General features: G+C 44.1%; 1 protein-coding gene across 3 annotated transcripts in view; it reads right to left on the reverse strand.

The window, feature by feature from the left end:
- Window positions 1-12040, reverse strand: part of LOC116946473 (protein scribble homolog) — a 53807-nt gene extending 41767 nt beyond the window's left edge. For all 3 annotated transcript variants that reach the window (XM_032961384.2, XM_032961383.2, XM_032961382.2), the window contains exons 1-6: window positions 11347-12040; window positions 3232-3349; window positions 1789-1867; window positions 496-585; window positions 282-338; window positions 66-129 (exon numbers count right to left, since the gene is read on the reverse strand). In XM_032961384.2, coding sequence (XP_032817275.1) covers window positions 66-129; window positions 282-338; window positions 496-585; window positions 1789-1867; window positions 3232-3349; window positions 11347-11505 — 567 coding nt within the window. In that variant the 5' untranslated portion in view covers window positions 11506-12040. The remainder of the gene's footprint in view (window positions 1-65; window positions 130-281; window positions 339-495; window positions 586-1788; window positions 1868-3231; window positions 3350-11346) is intronic.
- Between the last annotated feature and the right edge of the window lie 8690 nt (window positions 12041-20730).

Here is a 20730-nt window from a genome sequence, read left to right on the forward strand (position 1 = left end):
CGGTCCGAGGTTGGGTAATCCCATGTTGTGTAAATGATATTTGGATTGAGGCTTTCCTGCATTACCAGAGTTTCCAGTTCATTATTCCCGAGGTCCAGCTGTTCCAGCTTGACGAGCAAATGCAACGACCTGTGCAAGGAGTCATGGTAAGAGTCAGGAAACGTTACCTGCTCTGTGCTTAAAAATCATTATCAACTGTTTCCAGCAGCCGAAAACACATCGCTCCGTCAGTGACACAATGCAACAGCCTCAGTGATTTCATAATAATACAGAAAACTCACGTCGGCAGTGTCTTTAAAAGGTTCTCTCTCAGTTCCAGTGTTACGAGGTTTGACAAACTAAAGGAAACAAAAGACATATATGTAATATTAATTAGTGCCATGCATCCACTACAATCAGCAGACTATGCACTCGCAATCATAAATGTTAAGTCGAGCCATAAATAACCAGTGTCAACAGCTGCGGGAAGGATTTTTTTAGATTGTATTCACTTACTTTCCAATGTCATCTGGCAGTCCTTGTAAAGACACATCATTGAGTGAAAGATAAATCAAACTCTTTAGTTGTGTGAAGCCTTCAGGAAGCCTGAAACAGACAGAGCATGTGAAACGTGTATTTAATAAAATAAGCACACTCCCGCACACTCTTATTACATACACCCCTCTGCCAATCCACCGCTGGATTAATGCCTTCACAAGCCGTGTTGGTCATGGGGGTTGTTTCAACCGTTCTCTTTACTAGCTCAATATGTTGTGTAGAAGGTGGATAACAATCTCAACCCAATAACTGGTGACAAAGTGTACCGCCGCACAGAATGTGCTTAAAATGTAACCGGCTGTGCCTAGCAATGTAAGTGTAGTAGTCTCACTTTTTCTCATCACACCATGCTGTGCTACCACTGCGCAATGTATGTGTTACAATATAGAAATAACAAACCATTCTGTCAGTCACGTTACATGATATAAGTGAACGGAAAAGCAAATGGGCACGCTAAGAACACGCCATGTCGTGTCTGCCTTGAGGTGTTATTTGACCATACTTCACTGTGCTTGTCAGTGTGAGTTGGTAAAGATTGGGGGTGGGGTGGGGATGTGTGAGGTCCAGGGGCGGAGCCACAGGGGAGGCTGGGGGGGCTCAGAAATGTTGGGAAAGTCGGTAATCGGGATAACCGGATATCCGGCTGCTGCAAAATGCTGGATGCCACCTTGTGCTGCCCTGCAGGCTGCTTGAGCGGCAGCCTTTCGAACTTATCGAACTTATTAGCCACATCAGCGGCTCCGACCTATTAATAAACTCCGCGTTCAAATCCAATAAACTTAGTTTTATACATTTGTGGCGCCCATTGGAAAACATACACTGGATATCTCAGAATATTGAAGTCAGCCCCCCCAAAGTCAAAATCCTGGCTCCGCCCCTGGTGAGGTCAGAACAGGTTTAGATAACATTTCACCACTGATGTTAGCTGCGGTCAATAATCGAACTCAGGACAAAGGGTTTTTAATGCAATGTGTTAACCATAATAAAATAATATCAAACAGTCTTATTCTTGGTTCTTTCGGTAAAGTCACGTTGAAGGGAAACAATAAAATATATATTTTATTACTTTATTGTTTCCCTTCAACGTGACTTTACCGAAAGAACCAAGAATATGAATCACTGCAGTCACGAAAGCTTTAAATCAAACAGTTTGATGCAACACACTGGAACCCAATTTCTATTAACATACTTTTCAAATGCAAGCTGAGCCAGCACTGTAATGGCCCATTACTACCACCATCATAACTGTACCTTGTAAGTGGGTTGCCACTAAAATCCACAACCTCCAGACACGTACAGAGCTTGATACTGTCTGGTATCTCTGCAATGTCTGAAACAACGAGCACAACCAAAATTACAATACTGTGGCTGTTACAAAATTAAAATGGGTGATTCATTTACAGATACTCCACCGATTTTTTAAAATTACATTTACTTACTTCACAACAAGCAATTTAATTTTTGAAATCAACAGCTCCATCTTAGAGAAGAGTAATAATTATAAAATAAGTCGCATTAAGATTGGTGAGAGACATGTATTGGCTTTGAAATAAAATGTTGTTTCTATAAATGTATCCCTAATGTCGTATCACCATGTACACTATTGCTCTCAAAATGAGTAAAGTAATTGATATCACATGGCAGCATCATTGTGACAAATATTTCACGGTATTGGTCAAGATTTTAGAGCTGAAAAGAGTAAATTACTCAATTGGGATTATACATGGCAATCATCGTGCCTAAATGGCAGACTGATGCCCCTTTTCAGGCCACGTGCCAAGTCACCTTGTACTCTCAGCTGCCACTGGCAGTGCCTTTTCAAATGTTTGAGAAGAGTTGTGGTGTAAAGCGTAGATCCCAACAATATCCTCTATCTTAGCTCAATTACACACCAACCATAGCCTCTTTTTTTTCATCTACACTCCGAACGTAGCCCCAGGGATCACTTCACAGCAAAAAGTACAAAATTAAAAATAAAATTAACTAACTCAATGGACAATAACCTATATCGGGCCACACACATTACACAAAACAGTCATATAGGGTCGTCCTCAAACACCCCATGGCCTCAACTCCCACGTGCCGAACAATTTCCATCACTCTTGATACTAATATTGACAGATTGACTTGAAATACAGTGAAGAGTTGCATAAAACATATCAAATTACATTTACCTTCATTTGTATTCAAAAGGGGTGGGGGAGAACTCAATATGGTTTATGAGGCCAGGCACAACACCCTTATCTCCCTCACATTCTCTGCCCAAGGGCAGGTCCATAGCTCATGATTACTTCATCCCATACCACTCTTCCCCTCTTTTTTCTCACAACACCACACTGGGGTTCTAAAGCCAAAACTAGGGAAGGACAGAGGTGGTTTATTCCTCAACTGTATGTTTTAGATTACGCCATCACTGGACGCAGTTTAACATTGTACCCATGTCACCATATTGTAATGTACAACCATTTGTCAATCCAAGGCTTCCCGATCGCCGATGGCCTTTTTGTTCAATGAAATCGTTTGACCGTATTTTACAATTATTGCCAGTACAGATTGGCGGATGGGGTGCCCAGAATCTATTCATATATTACTCGCAGATGTAGTAACCCATGGCTTTATATCAAACTCAGCTCCGCCTGGTCCACAGTGCGGTGCAGCACTAACCAATGTGCCACCACCCCAGAAATTTCTCACCGTTTCTGGACATATCCAGGTCGACAAGGTGCATGAAGTTGGCAATGTCGGGCGGAAGCCTTTGGAGTTCATTGTCGCTGAGTCCCAGCTTGCGGAGGTTGTGTAGCCTGAAGAATTGCTGCTCCAACAGCAAAGAAAAACCAACAAAAACCCGGGCCAACTCATAAGCCATTAAGATCACACATTTGCGCCAGCATAACATTGCACAGCACTGCCCAAGGTAAACCGAGCATTAATGATTGATTAGATAAGGCTTCTTGTGGCTGTCGTTTGGCACGTTTGCACGTGTGGAGACTGTGGTTATGCACCATCAACTCGAGGAGACATTCCAAATGCACCCAGTTGCACCAATGTGGTCCCAGGTCTTCTCTGCAGAAAGAGATTCATTGATAGGGTTTCCAAGTTTATTTTAAGCACAAGCGGTGTAAAATCAATCAGATGCTATAGCAAATTATACTGCCATACAACAAAAATTATCCTACCTAAAACCAGGTCAATTATATATACCGTCATTGTTTTTTGATACGAATTTAAAATATCTTGAATGAGAAAGTATAAATATGTTTTGGGTGCAAGTGAAGTCATTTCTCTTACAAGTAAAAGCCATGAATGGACTCTCACCTGCCAAAATAAAGGCACGTGAATTAAACAAGCCGCTTGCTTATTTGTTGAACTAAAGCGTGTAGCTGTTCTGGATGATCTCAGCTACAGTATTCGGACCTTTTATTTTAAAGTTTAATGCGTTTCTGGGCATGAGGTGTCAATTACAATATTCAAAGCTAATCCAAACAAATACAAGAAGATGATTATGAAAGCAAACTGTAATAAATGGATTACAAAAATGGTAAAAACTAATGAAACAATCATTTACAGCCTTTTGTCAATCACACTTTTGGATTAAGTCTTCCCCATGCCACGTTGGTCATGGTGATTGTCTGACCATATTTCGTCATGCTGATAAGTACCAGTTGGCAAAGGGGTACCCAGGACCGGCTCAGATATCACTTGGCTATGATCTTAGCCTTGGCAAACGTACTCGGGTCAATGGATTCATAACGCAGGGCCCTTTCCACTGTACCACTAACTCCCCAAGAAGTAAAACATAAAAGCGATAATTAAAAATCGTTACCATTCCACTGGCTGGATGAAGGTGATGTGTTGTGCCAAACGCTTTCATGCAATGAATACAAACATTACCAGTTATGATCCATCATCTGCTGGATGGTTGACTTCCAAAGTTTTCACAATTTCTCACACTCCCGTGATGCAAAAGCCCATCCATAGTATTCCATGCAAACCACATACTATCCCATAAGCAGTATTCCATCTCCGCGGTGAAAGTTATCTTGGGCATTCAAACACTGTGTGTGGTAAATTTTAATTTAAAGCTTTCGTGACTGCAGGGATTCATATCAGGTGTGAAAACCACACATGATAATGATTGCTTGTGTTGCAGTCGAAACGTCGTGATAATTTTATTGTTTTATATTTATATTTTTAATTATTTTTTATTGTTTCCCTTCTACGTGACTTTACCGAAAGAACCAAGAATACTGTGTGTGTACTCTGTGGTCAGTCGCAATGACACGTGAATATTTGGCGTTACAATGATTGTCACAAGAAACGCGGGTCTCTCCATGAAAGCTGTTTTCTGTAACTGTACTCTCGTCTTGGGTGGAACACATTATTTGAAACGCGAAATAGCGCGTGTATGTTTTCTATCTTTAAAAAAAATAGGTTTTGGTGTATGTCAACAAAATGGCAAAGTTAAAACCAATTGGTCGTGCGAGTTCGCGATGGCTTAAGTGAGGTCTTGAGGACTTCAAACAGTAGGGTTGATCGATAATGTCTGTTTCATATCGGCAATTACCTATTAGACTAAGAGAAACTGAGCACGCTTAAGAGTGCAAACAAATGATTCGTGTTAATATCAACTCCACTATTTTAATATTTATCTTGAAATGTAATGCGTTTCGGATCAGAGGTGTCAATTGCAGCAGCAACAACAACAAAACTGCCCTCGTGCGAGAGGCGTGTTGAAGTCAAAACCGCAACCACCGGGTTCACAACTATAAATGATGTAGGCCTGAAAAGGCATAAACTATCCGAAACTATTACTGGGACCCCCTTTCCCTTTAATCAAACCACAATTGACCAGCTTGGTGAAGTATGGTCAAACGATGAACCCACGACCCGTGAGACGGGCTTTTGGGAGGAACCTCCTCAAGCAGTGGATAGATAACGGGCCCTAAGATTACGGCATTACAACGACGATTATATACACAATGCATTATACACGCCGTCGATATTTTGCTTATGATCACTTGATGGGCTTTTTTTTACACGTTTGTCGATTAGGACAGTTAAGGGGGAAAATCACCCAAGAAGTTTTACGCAACACGTCATTGGTCTTGAATGGGTATATTTTGCATTAGTTCCGTCGACTTGCAAATGTTTACTCAAACCGAACTTATTTTATGGAAAACTAAAAACTAAAATCAATTGTAAAAACCGAGCGTATACTGTACAGTGCAAGTACATAGAAAAAACTCAAACTCCACAGTACTGTACTGCCGCAGCGCCCACAAAACAATTGTTCCATGGCTTTATATCTGGAACAATGACCACGATATCATCAGTTGCACTTGAACACGCGAAACTAAACGAACGTATGTCCAAAGCGGACGACACGGCAAACATTCTGCAAAACGCGCGAAAAGTACAAGGCGGAGAAAGTAGGCCGCAACGGGGCCTATCGATTTTCCTGACAGCGCAAGGAGTTTGGCGCGAGGGAGGGCCCCGGGAACGCGGGGGTCGGGGCCGCGGGGTGTTTGAGACGACCCACGCCACTGCTGTATTGTTAATGTTTGTGGGAGGATATAGGGTTGTTTTTTTCTGTCCATTGAGCAAGTTCGTTTGGTTATAAAGGTCATATTTTTAGATGTGGGGGAGTTATCCTGGGACCATGGTTGGAGAGTAGATGAAAGAACGAGGCGATGGTTGTGGTACAGAGTGATAGTTGTGGTGTAGAGTGATGGTATGGTTGTGGTATAGAGTCATGGTATGGTTGTGGTATAGAGTGATAGTATGGTTGTGGTGTAGAGTGATGGTATGGTTGTGGTGAAGAGTGATGGTATGGTTGTGGTGTAGAGTGATGGTATGGTTGTGGTATAGAGTGATAGTATGGTTGTGGTATAGAGTGATAGTATGGTTGTGGTATAGAGTGATGGTATGGTTGTAGTATAGAGTGATGGTATGGTTGTAGTGTAGAGTGATGGTATGGTTGTGGTGTAGAGTGATGGTATGGTTGTGGTGTAGAGTGATGGTATGGTTGTGGTGTAGAGTGATGGTATGGTTGTGGTATACAGTGATCGTATGGTTGTGGTCTAGAGTGATGGTATGGTTGTGGTGTAGAGTGATGGTATGGTTGTGGTGTAGAGTGATGGTATGGTTGTAGTGTAGAGTGATGGTATGGTTGTGGTGTAGAGTGATGGTATGGTTGTGGTGTAGAGTGATGGTATGGTTGTGGTCTAGAGTGATGGTATGGTTGTGGTGTAGAGTGATGGTATGGTTGTGGTGTAGAGTGATGGTTGTGGTGCAGAGTGATGGTATGGTTGTGGTGTAGAGTGATGGTATGGTTGTGGTGTAGAGTGATGGTATGGTTGTGGTATACAGTGATCGTATGGTTGTGGTATAGAGTGATGGTATGGTTGTGGTGTAGAGTGATGATTGTGGTGCAGAGTGATGGTATGGTTGTGGTGTAGAGTGATGGTATGTTTGTGGTATAGAGTGATGGTATGGTTGTGGTGAAGAGTGATGGTATGGTTGTGGTGTAGAGTGATGGTATGGTTGTGGTGTAGAGTGATGGTATGGTTGTGGTGTAGTGATGGTATGGTTGTGGTGTAGAGTGATGGTATGGTTGTGGTGTAGAGTGATGGTATGGTTGTGGTGTAGAGTGATGGTATGGTTGTGGTGTAGAGTGATGGTATGGTTGTGGTGAAGAGTGATGGTATGGTTGTGGTGTAGAGTGATGGTATGGTTGTGGTATAGAGTGATGGTATGGTTGTGGTGTAGAGTGATGGTATGGTTGTGGTGTAGAGTGATAGTATGGTTGTGGTATAGAGTGATGGTATGGTTGTGGTATAGAGTGATGGTATGGTTGTGGTGTAGAGTGATGGTATGGTTGTGGTGTAGAGTGATGGTATGGTTGTGGTGTAGAGTGATGGTATGGTTGTGGTATAGAGTGATGGTATGGTTGTGGTGAAGAGTGATGGTATGGTTGTGGTGTAGAGTGATGGTATGGTTGTGGTATAGAGTGATGGTATGGTTGTGGTGTAGAGTGATGGTATGGTTGTGGTGTAGAGTGATGGTATGGTTGTGGTGTAGAGTGATGGTATGGTTGTGGTGTAGAGTGATGGTATGGTTGTCGTGAAGAGTGGTGGTATGGTTGTGGTGTAGAGTGATGGTATGGTTGTGGTATAGAGTGATGGTATGGTTGTGGTATAGAGTGATGGTATGGTTGTGGTGTAGAGTGGTGGTATGGTTGTGGTATAGAGTGATAGTATGGTTATGGTATAGAGTGATGGTATGGTTGTGGTATAGAGTGATGGTATGGTTGTGGTGTAGAGTGATGGTATGGTTGTGGTATAGAGTGATGGTATGGTTGTGGTGAAGTGATGGTATGATTGTAGTGTAGAGTGATGGTATGGTTGTGGTGTAGAGTGATGGTATAGTTGTGGTATAGAGTGATGGTATGGTTGTGGTGAAGAGTGATGGTATGGTTGTGGTGTAGAGTGATGGTATGGTTGTGGTGTAGAGTGATGGTATAGTTGTGGTGTAGAGTGATGGTATGGTTGTGGTATAGAGTGATGGTATGGTTGTGGTGTAGAGTGATGGTATGGTTGTGGTGTAGAGTGATGGTATGGTTGTGGTGTAGAGTGATGGTATGGTTGTGGTGTAGAGTGATGGTTGTGGTGCAGAGTGATGGTATGGTTGTGGTGTAGAGTGATGGTATGGTTGTGGTGTAGAGTGATGGTATGGTTGTGGTATAGAGTGATGGTATAGTTGTGGTGTAGAGTGATGGTATAGTTGTGGTGTAGAGTGATGGTATGGTTGGATGGTATGGTTGTGGTGTAGAGTGATGGTATGGTTGTGGTGTAGAGTGATGGTATGGTTGTAGTATAGTGATGAAAAGGGGCTATGGTTGGGGTGTAGAGTGATAATATGAGATATGGTTGGTGTCTAATTGAGTGATGATAGGGGCTATGGTTGTGGTGTTCAAAAGTCATGGTGAGGGGCTATAATTGGGGTGTAATAAGTGGATAGGGTTGGGATCTAGAGGCGTTATAATCGGGACAATGGTTCGGGTTTAGATGAGTGACGAGTGTAAAATAATTACTGTATGATAAAATACAATAGTTTGGTTTCGAGGATGATGATAATGATAGGAGCTCTGGTTGGATTTTTTTCATGACAGCGGCTAAGGTTTGTGTGTAAACGATTGATGATTTGGGTTGTGATTTCAGTGGTCAGAATAGGGACGTGCAAGAGCAGGGTGGGTATCCTTGCCTCTGGGTACTGGTGGGGGGTGGCTTGGCAAAATTCTGACCAAGTCAGAAAGGACCTGAAGTTAGCCGAGGTAGATAAATCATAGAGGCGAGGAGGGAAAGGAGAAGGCGAATGATCTAAGGCAGATGCAGTGAACATTCCATAAATTGGTTATGGTTGGATTCAGTTAAGTCATGAACAGGGATTATACAAAGGATAGATTCTACGTATGCAGGGAAGATAAACACGGGTTATCACGTAAAGTGAGATGGGTGAAGTATTGAATATTATAGAATTGATCAGCTCTGGAAAGAATCACAGTAAATGTTGGATACAGAGGGAGTCTGAAACGGGGATTAGACAGGATTTCCAAATAAGCTGGTCAAGCAAGGTTAGTAGGGCAGGTGATCTCTCCATTATATTGGTCAAGGATGGATAGATGCAGATGTACAGGAGGGCTACAGCCAAGGAATTACAGGTAGGTGAATGGATGCAGGGCACGATGAACACCGAGGTAGAGCAACCAGACAGAAAGGCAGGCAGGTACCTCTTTGCCTGGAGCCTGACAAAAAATTGCGATCTCCTACAGTTGGTTAAGATCGAGTACAGCCACATTACAGGAGAGACACTACCACGTGAAAGTGAGCAGGAGCATACGGCAGGGTGACAACTGACAAAGGGCAAGCACACGGCAGGTAGACAGGCAGACAGGTAAAGAGGTAGGCAGGTAGGCCAACAAGCAGATGGACAGGGGAAACATTCAGACAGGAGGACACGGAGAACAGCAGCAGGTAGACAGGCAGCCGGGTGATAGGCACAGCCATTGCAGGCAGGCAAACGACGACAGCAGGCAGATGACCAGATTAGCAGACAGATAAGGGAGACGTTAAGGCAGGAAGACAGGTAGACAAGTATGCAGGGAAGACAACAGGTAAGCAGGCAGGCAGGCAGGAAACCAGGTAGGATCTAGAGATAAGCAGGAAACCAGGTAGGCTCTAGAGATAAGCAGGAAACCAGGTAGGCTCTAGAGATAAGCAGGAAACCAGGTAGGATCTAGAGATAGGCAGGAAACCAGGTAGGCTCTAGAGATAGGCAGGAAACCAGGTAGGCTCTAGAGATAGGCAGGAAACCAGGTAGGATCTAGAGATAGGCAGGAGACCAGGTAGACTCTAGAGATAGGCAGGAAACCAGGTAGGCTCTAGAGATAGGCAGGAAACCAGGTAGGATCTAGAGATAGGCAGGAGACCAGGTAGGCTCTAGAGATAGGCAGGAAACCAGGTAGGCTCTAGAGATAGGCAGGAAACCAGGTAGGCTCGTGAGATAAGCAGGAAACCAGGTAGGCTCTAGAGATAAGCAGGGAACCAGGTAGACTCTAGAGATAGGCAGGAAACCAGGTAGGCTCTAGAGATAGGAAACCAGGAAGGCTCTAGAGATAGGCAGGAGACCAGGTAGGCTCTAGAGATAATCAGGAGACCAGGTAGGCTCTAGAGATAAGCAGGAACCCAGGTAGACTCTAGAGATAGGCAGGAAACCAGGTAGGCTCTAGAGATAAGCAGGAAACCAGGTAGGATCTAGAGATAATCAGGAAACCAGGTAGGCTCTAGAGATAAGCAGGAAACCAGGTAGGCTCTAGAGATAGGCAGGAAACCAGGTAGGCTCTAGAGATAAGCAGGAAACCAGGTAGGCTCTAGAGATAAGCAGGAACCCAGGTAGGATCTAGAGATAGGCAGGAGACCAGGTAGGCTCTAGAGATAGGCAGGAAACCAGATCGGCTCTAGAGATAGGCAGGAAACCAGGTAGACTCTAGAGATAGGCAGGAAACCAGGTAGACTCTAGAGATAGGCAGGAAACCAGGTAGACTCTAGAGATAGGCAGGAAACCAGGTAGACTCTAGAGATAGGCAGGAAACCAGGTAGACTCTAGAGATAGGCAGGAAACCAGGTAGGCTCTAGAGATAGGCAGGAAACCAGGTCGGCTCTAGAGATAAGCAGGAAACCAGGTAGGCTCTCGAGATAGGCAGGAGACCAGGTAGGCTCTAGAGATAGGCAGGAAACCAGGTAGACTCTAGAGATAGGCAGGAAACCAGGTAGGCTCTAGAGATAGGTAGGAAACCAGGTAGACTCTAGAGATAGGCAGGAAACCAGGTAGGCTCTAGAGATAGGCAGGAGACCAGGTAGGCTCTAGAGATAAGCAGGAAACCAGGTAGACTCTAGAGATAGGCAGGGAACCAGGTAGGCTCTAGAGATAGGCAGGAGACCAGGTAGACTCTAGAGATAGGCAGGGAACCAGGTAGGCTCTAGAGATAGGCAGGGAACCAGGTAGGCTCTAGAGATAGGCAGAAAACGAGGTAGGTTCTAGAGATAGGCAGGGAACCAGGTAGGCTCTAGAGATAGGCAGAAAACGAGGTAGGCTCTAGAGATAGGCAGGAGACCAGGTAGGCTCTAGAGATAGGCAGGAAACCAGGTAGGCTCTAGAGATAAGCAGGAAACCAGGTAGGCTCAAGAGATAGGCAGGAAACAGGTAGGTAGACAGCACGTAGCCCACGGCTGGAGGAGGAAGCGCGCGCACCTTCGGCAGCTCGCGGAGCTGGTTGGCGTCCAGGAGCAGCTCCTCCAGGGAGCGGCCACACCGCAGAACCTCGTCGGGCACCACGACCAGCGAGCAATGCCTCTTGTCTATGGCGTCCACGTGCCGATTGCATCGCCACAGAGGCATGCATTTGAGCATCTTTGCAACAAGCCACGTCTCACCGGAGTAGTCGCCGGCCGCAAGCGTATAATCCACAATACAGTATATGACGATGCTGCTGCTGCACGCTGGGCGATCTGTCTATGGGGCAGCGTACGCTTGTGGTTACCACTGCGAGTATCGCCACGGTGATAAAGTGCCCTGCTAACGATGCATCTTGAACAATAACATCTACACGAACTACGACTCCTACGACCGCCGCTACACTGAGACCCAACACTTAACAAATGTCGCCCCCATCATCATCATCACCGCCGCCACCGCCGCCACCCACCCCCCCCACCAAACCGAGCGGCGCTCCCCAGGACACAAAAAAAGCGCTGCGATGATAACGACGATGTTGATGATGGCGACGAGATGGTGATGATGTTGACGAAGAGTAGTCGCCCCGTACAGGATTATCCGCACATTTGGAATGATCGGCGGCGACCTAAAACCGCGCGCACGCCCCGCTCCGGCAACTTGCAACTCCGGCGTTGGAGTTGACGTCACGTGTCCCGGCAGCGCTTGCGATGCAATTAAATAAATAAACGGAATTAAATAAATGGGCGTTTGGTGAATTTTTTTGGGGGGGTGGTTTTTGTTGGGGGGGGGGGAGGAATCCGATGAGCTCAGAAGCTCTATTTTTTTTTGGTCTCGTGCGTCGCTCACAGATGTCCAGTATGGGGGTGGGCATGGTGGGGTGGGGTAGGGGGGTCCGCCAAGTTTTTTACAAACGATACCAAAACAAATGCAAATAAAAAAGGTAAGAGGGCAAAAAAAGGGGAAAATGGTAAGCAAGTCACTAAATACCGAGTCAATAATGCGTGCATTGATTACACAAGTCAGATTTAGGTGGGGGATATATTTATATATTTATATTTAAATGTTTTTTTTTATGGGTGGGGCAATGAATAGGGGGTGGAGGAGGGGATAGAGGAGTAGGATCCATTGGGTCCTGACTGAATGTGATGTTTTGACCGGGACATTGGAGGTGCCACAAAAAATGCGGGACAGAGAGGGAATTTAAATTACAGAAGCAAATTTTGAACAACTGGACGCAACTGGGGGGATGTTATCTGATGCAAAAGTGTCGCGATTTAATTCAATGGGCAGAGCCAAGTGGAAGAAGGTAGGCCACGATCCCAAACGCTTTTTGAGAAAAAGACGCCGCACATATAAAATGAATTTTTATTCACTTTATAACGTTACAAGGTGGAATATTACAAGGCAACAATGGCAGTTGTAACCTTTGTTCATCCGGGGAAGCTTCGCTCAAGACACATTTATTTTAAAGAAGGTCCTTGTAGTGGATGATTGGCGAATTAGATTTGAAGTATTCTTAGCTCTTTCGGTAAAGTCACGTTGAAGGGAAACAATAAAATAATAAAATATATATAAAACAATAAAAATTCTCACCACGTTTCGACCATAACACAAACGGTCATCATCAGGTGATGTTACGGTCGAAACGTGATAATTTTTATTGTTTTATATATTTTTTATTATTGTATTGTTTCCCTTCAACGTGACTTTACCGAAAGAGCTAAGAATATGAATTACTGCAGTCACGAAAGCTTTAAATCAAAATTTAGATTTGAGGTGTTTTGGGGTATTCAGTCTGGTTCACATTTTATATATTATTACACAAATACACATATGTTTTGGTGAAATTAATTTGCGTTTTACAATGTTTGTGTTATTGCCTATTTTACATACAGTATTGTGTATTTAAGCACACGCAGCTTATTACACTACGAATGACAAAATTATATTTACTCAGGAGAGCCTCACTGAGTCTCAAGACGTGTTTCAGTAGGGTCCTCGATATGGGATGTTTGGCGAATTCCATTGACAGTGGTTGGGAATCTAGGGGGGGGGGGGGGAGTACCTAGAGTCCTAGATAAAAATGACATTCCAGGAGGTTGTACTCAGCGCCCCACACAGGTTCAATCCAAGGACTCAATCCACGGGAGTGAGTCAAATATGTAGGCCGCACAAACATCTTTGCTGCCATCTCCTGGCACATCACAAGCCAATATCCACAACACCTGCAGAGCAATGATGGTCACCCACCCAAGCCCGAAGCCAGGCCTTATATACTGCTTAGCTTTCAAGATCCAGAGGGATCAGCGGACACATTCCGGCCGGGTCTCGGTTAAGTTTGATTGCTTAATGTGTAATTTCTGATTTTATTTTCTTCATTTTGTTTTTCAAACACATACTGTAAATTTGTGAAATTACCAACTGAAAAGTTTTTTTTATAAATATTAGTATCTCTATATCCTATGCAATGTTGCAAAATAATGGCATTTAACTTAACATATTTTACGTGCAGAATTTACTTTCACTTTTAGTTTTAGATTACTGAACTGTGCAATATTGAAGAACATTAATTTTAATATTATTGGTAAAATTCTGAATTTATTTTCATTAAAATGTTTTATAGTGAAAAAGTGCACAATAGGTAGAACTTTTCTGGAATGTGATCAAATGAATGTATTTGAATATTGTTAATTCAATTGCGTGAAATTTTATCGGCAATTACATCAATGTGTTTATTTATCTAATAATGGATAACAATTAAGGGAATATAACTATAGTTAATAATAAAAGGACACATCATAATAAAATACTAACTCAACAAAAACAAGCAAAAAAGAAGGAAGCAACAGAATGTCATAAATATTAATCATTATTAAATACAAAAACTATCAATACAATTCCATTTCAATGAATGGCATATCTACTTGCTGACAGTGTCATATTGACTGCACTAATGAACAACATGCATCGCATATTGATACAAATGCAATACAAATAGTAATTTGGCTTTTCTAGAGAAACATGTTGCATTTTATCTCGGGTGAATAAAATATCATAATTCGTAATTCTAATATATTATTGACCAGACTTGTAACTTGTAGTTAACCCTGCCGTCATACCACATCAACGCACCACATTTTTTCCCTTGCAAAACTTTTGGCTGATTGGCCAATATTTGCCGCCCGTCTATTCCAGCCTCTCTTTCAAAATTCTCGTCTGGCAGAATTTCAAAATATTCCCCCATGCGGCTACTCCTGGGTCCGTCCACTGGCTGGCTCACTCAACGAACCTCGACATGAACGTGCACACGTTGCGGATCATAAAATTCCACGCCGTCAGCAAGAAGAACACTCAACATTCCATTGTGTCCTTCGCTGTCCACAGTAGTCTTACAGCGCCGCCTGTGCTCATAGACTGGTATTAAGGATTAACGGGTTTTATGAGACCTCCTTTGCCAGAAACAAGATATAGGAATAGGTTTTACCCTTTTAACTGGCACAAAAACTGACACCTTTATTCAAGACATCATGTTTGCAATAACCACAACACAAGCAGTCAAAATGCAAACAAAAGAGACAACTCTGATAATATGCACTGTCCTTGAATTTGATTGGTCCACACCCGAGACGGCTTTTCTTAGAGCCTTGTCTACACTGGTGTTGGACCAGAAGACGCCAAAAGGCGTACAACTCAGTTAAAAGAGTAAAACCTATTCCTATATCTTTATGCTCACCCCGAGCCCTCAATACTCTGATAGTGCGCTGTTTTGAGTTGTACGCCTTTTTGCGTCTTCTGGTCCAACACCAATGGAGACTAGGCTCTAAGAAAAGCTGTCTCGGGTGTGGATCAATCAAATTCAAGGACAGTGCATATTATTATCTGAGTTGTCTTTTTTGTTTGCATTTTGACTGCTTGTGTTGTGGTTATTGCAAACATGATGCCTTTAATAAAGGTGTCAGTTTTTGTGCCAGTTAAAAGGGTAAAACCTATTCCCATTAACGGGTTTGTTTACAGTGGCACACAGTTCCTGTCTGTGTATTTTCTCCCAACTTTACCGAACAAATCTGTTTACAGCCCTTTATCAATCCACTGCTGCATGTTTTCCATCTGGAACGCTCTTCCTTCCGATGTAATGAAGCCACTGGAGCTATGCAATTTTACATATAGATTAAAAAACTCATTTCTTTAGAATAGTTTTTTGTGTTTAGTTTGTTATCCTTCCCCAGCACCCCCGATTAGCACGGTCGGCTACGTATGGTGTGAAAGAAGTTCAACATACTTCTTTCACACCATATTGGTCATGGGGGGTTGTTTGGCCATACCTCAACTATGCTAGGCAGCGTGGATTAGCTAAACATGTCCAGGTTCGTACCAGAAGCTGTGTCGAGCAGGAGTGGTAACTAATGTATAAAGTATCTCATTCGTCGATTAATCCGTGCATGTAAACGTATACAGTGCAGTGCAATTCGGTTTTTTTTCTTCAATTGGAACGTCGTACACAAACGGGCTTCACAATACCCCTTGCATCCACTAGCAGCGCCATAATTTACCCCAACGTTCAATCCAGGCTATTCTTGGATCAAATCGCGACCATAAATCGTAACAATCATATCGCTGTTTTGGGGGGGGGGTGAATATTTGCACACCGAGTCGTCACATCTGACCACTGACACCTTTGTTTCCGTCCCTACATTCTCCAGGACCGAATTGTGAATGTAAATGTGATCAAAGCACAGTGCGCTGATCAAAGTGTTTCCCATCAAAGCTTGAGAATAATTGGGGTCAGTGGTCAGCGGAACACACGGTTAATACGAGCAGCGTGGGTATCAAAACATGTTCATTATCATACGGAGTGTGAAGGGATGCTTGTCTGGCTAAGGATGAAGGTGCAGATGGCATGTAGGTTGAAGTGAACACAGGATCACACTTTCAAGTAGCGGCACATATTCAAGTGCCGGGATTAACCATCGCTTATTTTTTTGGGCAATATATATAATTCTGACTGGCCATGCACGTGTGAAGACCCTCACAGCCCAGCTGAGAGCCCATTGACACAGAGTGTGTGCCCCTTAGCAAGGCAAAAGTGCCCAGCACAAAAATAGAATGCAAACCAGGATATTCCACACATGTAGCTGCTGTAACCATCATCAACCATGATCAACCCACTGCTGGATGAAAGTCTCCCCAGGCCGTCGCCACCTCAAAGTAATTTTCCTTAGAGTGTAAATATTGCCATCATTAATGTTATTGATCTAAATTTCATAGCAAGCAATATGCATCGGTTGAAATATTTCCATATTGGAAAGTTGAGTTTCGTTATTATCTTCAGTTTTAAAAAAGCACTCCTACCCACAGTGCTTCTTTATTTCATAATGTTGATCATTGTCGCCTTCTATAACTTCCGAGGTATAAATATATTGATGTGTTCTTCAGTTGTTCCATGTAACTCGTATCGTAAAATGGTTTTGTGAACTTGCTGTGCATGACTTGTTGTATATCATTCACAGATTAAATGGATCAGAAGCTGAAAAGAGCGCACAAAGCATGGGGAGGTGCGTGATTAAAACGACAGAGACAAGAAGATGAACATGTGAATTAGAGAACATGCACAAGTAGGAGGCACCATACCTACGATTAGCACGGTTGGCTACACACGGTGCGAAACAAGTTCAGCATACACACACCCATCATATCGATTGCAAAGAAAAGAAAGTGGACTTTGGCAGGACACGTCACGAGACAGTATAGGGCCAGTGGTCGAGAATAACAATGGAGTGGGCAACCAAAGGAAGGAAACCCACCGCGGCGAAGGCGTGATTAAATCAAGTTAGATGATTTTTCTTTTTAACATCGCAGCACTGTGAGAGAAGGTGCTGGCTTATGGTGGATTTCATCCAGCGGTGGATAGATTGTGGCCGGTCATGTTAAATATGCAGCTCTGCAATTGCTTGTTCGCACCAAAGCTGATGGCAGGACCTCCGCTAAAGGGAGCTCTAGAGAGACGCTGTCGAGGGCATTTGGCCTACACGTCAATGCTGGTGGCCAGACATCTCAGAAGAGGTGGGATCACCCACACTTTACCCTGATTCAACCGGCGACCTTTGAATTGCAAGTCCAATGTGCTAACCATTATACCACGGCAGCATCTCTGATAATGATGATTATGATGAAGATTAAAAACGGAAGCTACACACACGTACACCCCCATTGGCAGCGTGTGCTGGTGGGTGGTGGGTGGCTGGGTGGAGGGAAGGTTTGTAAATGTCTCATCCCAGCGAACCTGTGCGCGTGCACCACGCCCCAACGACTAAGTCACCGATAAATCTCCCTTCCACCGCAGAGGAGCGGTGTCTAAACCCCCTCACCCCCTCTTCCACGAGAGACACGTCACCCGCAGCGCCACACACGCAGCTGGCAAATGGGGCATGGCTCTCCAACGAGAAGTTTGAGAATGGCGCCCACTGAAACTTTCAGAACTGATGCCGACGCTTGAACGGAATATTTCCCAAGCCACCGCCGCTGCAGCAAAGTGGTCACTGTGCTATTTTTTTTGTCCCGACTATGGAAAGTAATGCCGCTGCCACTGCACCGCACGGCGAGCGTAAAATACCTGCCGAGGCTCAGACCGATTTGGGACATGTCGCGTCTCGCTGGAAAGTGTGCAGTGAAAATTATCCTATCAAATGCGGCGACAAGAGACAAAGGGTTCCTAGGTGTCTACGCCCTCATGAATAAAAAGCCCCCTGAAAATGATGCCCCCCCCCCATCCATCACTCGTTTTGTGTGCGCCAAGAGCATTGCGGCAATCATTCACGGGCCGGACTATAAAGCCGGGCGAGCCTGAGTTCAATTCCCATCCACGGACAAAGACAGTGGAAAGGGACCGTCCATAAATGACGTCACGCACCTAGGGGGGGGGGGGGTCAGGCATTTGTGACGATGTGTGACGGGGTGGGGGGGTTGAGGAGTGTGACGTCACGTAAAAATGCGCAACTTTAAATATAGAATTGTTATAACAACACTCCTACAACATCAGAGTAGAGCGCCACATTAAATACGCACTACAATGACAATAGTTTAAAGCGATTTGAAGCATGTTTTATTTTCAAAATAGAAATATGCTTTTGGTGGGCGGGGGTAGAGCTTTGTGACGTCATATTTGAGGGGGGGGGGGGTCTGACTTTTTGTGACGCCGTGTAACGAGGAGGGGGGGGTCAAAAATCGTCCAAAATCGCGTGACGTCATTTATGGACGGCCCCCAAAGCGGTATCAGAACTTGTTCTGGGCCTCCCCGCCGAGGTCGACTCAACTTCTTCACACGAGTGCCTTAGGTGCGGCGTGCAAACGTGAGCACTGGATCAACAAAGGCAGCTAGGCGCGATACTGGCCACCCCGCCTCATCATACACCCTATCACCCTTAACAGGTGCTCGGTGATACCACTTGCCCCAACAGTGTATAAGGCTACATGGGGGATATTCGTATTCGTGTGTGGTTTGTGTTTTGAGAAGCGATGATAGACACACATCCCACCGACACGCACTCCCATTTCTTGACCACGTACAAACATCGGCACAAGCGCTCCCGCCTTCGCCAACGAGTGGTGAAGTATGGCCAAACGACCTCCGTGGCTGACGCGTCGCGCGGAGCCCTTCCTCCGGCAGGCGATTGGCAAAGAGCTGTACATTCATATTCTTCTTCGTATTCTTGATGTTTAAATGGTTACGTCATCAGTGGGACGTGCTATCCGACGCAGTTCTGTTGCACCTCCTTATGAGCACGGTTGCATACGTACGGCGTGAAAGAAGTTCAACGTGGGCAACCCGCTGCTCCGGGTGGGCAGCCTGCGGCTCCGGAGCCGCGTGCGGCACTTTAAAGACCACATCGCGGCTGTTGACGTATTGAGACCACATTGCGGCTGTTGACGTATTGAGCTGTGTGACGCCTTTTGGCGTCCGCTGGTCTAGCACCAATTGAGACGAGGCTCAAAAGAAAGCCGTCTCTGGTGTGGACCAATCAGTCTCAAGGACAATGCATACATTTTCTTTGGTTCTTTCGGTAAAGTCACGTAGAATGAGAATAAAATAATAAATTGATAAAATAAAATAACACAATAATATTCTCACGACGTTTCGGCCACAACACAAGCGGCCTTCATCAGGTGAAGGGAGCGAGACTGTCTGGTAGGACAGCGCTGGAGTGAGAGAGCCACGTTCAGATCACGGCTTTTAAGCTGTGTGAGAGGAACAAAGAGCCTTGACGAAGGAATTAGCATAAAATTTAGCATTGAAAAGGCTGAATGATTAGCTTGTGACTGGTCACAGAAATAGCTATGTTAAAAGTTAAAGCATACACCTCCGCAGAGGCACCCATTGTTAAAAGGAATTAGCATAGAATTTAACATTGAAATAGCTAAATTAAGGCATTCGCTTGTAACTGCTACAGAAATAGTTACGTTGAAGTCAGAGCATACACATGTGTCAGAGCATACACACATGTGTATGCTCTGACTTCAACGTAACTATTTCTGTAGCAGTTACAAGCGAATGCCTTAATTTAGCTATTTCAATGTTAAATTCTATGCTAATTCCTTTTAACAATGGGTGCCTCTGCGGAGGTGTATGCTTTAACTTTTAACATAGCTATTTCTGTGACCAGTCACAAGCTAATCATTCAGCCTTTTCAATGCTAAATTTTATGCTAATTCCTTCGTCAAGGCTCTTTGTTCCTCTCACACAGCTTAAAAGCCGTGATCTGAACGTGGCTCTCTCACTCCAGCGCTGTCCTACCAGACAGTCTCGCTCCCTTCACCTGATGAAGGCCGCTTGTGTTGTGGCCGAAACGTCGTGAGAATATTATTGTGTTATTTTATTTTATCAATTTATTATTTTATTCTCATTCTACGTGACTTTACCGAAAGAACCAAAGAAGATGAATCATTGCAGTCACGAAAGCTTTAAATCGAAATTTAATGCATACATTATCAGAGTCTGTTTTTTGTTTGCATTTTGACCAGAAGTATTGTGGTTAACGCAGACATGATTCCTTGTAAAAAAAAAAGGTTGCAGTTTTGTTGCCAGAAAAAGGGGAAACCCCTATTATTATATTTTGGTACTGGCAAAGGAGGTCTAATGATGTAGATCCTTACCTCGAGCCCCCATTGCTCTGACAGTGGCATTGTCTTTGAGCTGTGTGACGCCTTTTGGCGTCATCTGGTCGAGCACCAATTGAGACGAGGCTCAAGAGAAGCCGTCTCTGGTGTGGACCAATCAGTTTCAAGGACAATGCATACAGTATCAGTGTGTTTTTTGTTTGCATTTTGACCACAAGTATTGTGGTTAATGCAGACATGATTCCTTGTAAAAAGGTTGCAGTTTTGTTGCCAGAAAAAAAAGGGGGG

Source organism: Petromyzon marinus, chromosome 27, assembly GCF_048934315.1.
Source record: "Petromyzon marinus isolate PM22_M1 ecotype Great Lakes invasive population chromosome 27, UKy_Petmar_22M1.pri1.0, whole genome shotgun sequence".
In the NCBI taxonomy this organism is placed as follows: Eukaryota; Metazoa; Chordata; class Hyperoartia; order Petromyzontiformes; family Petromyzontidae; genus Petromyzon; species Petromyzon marinus.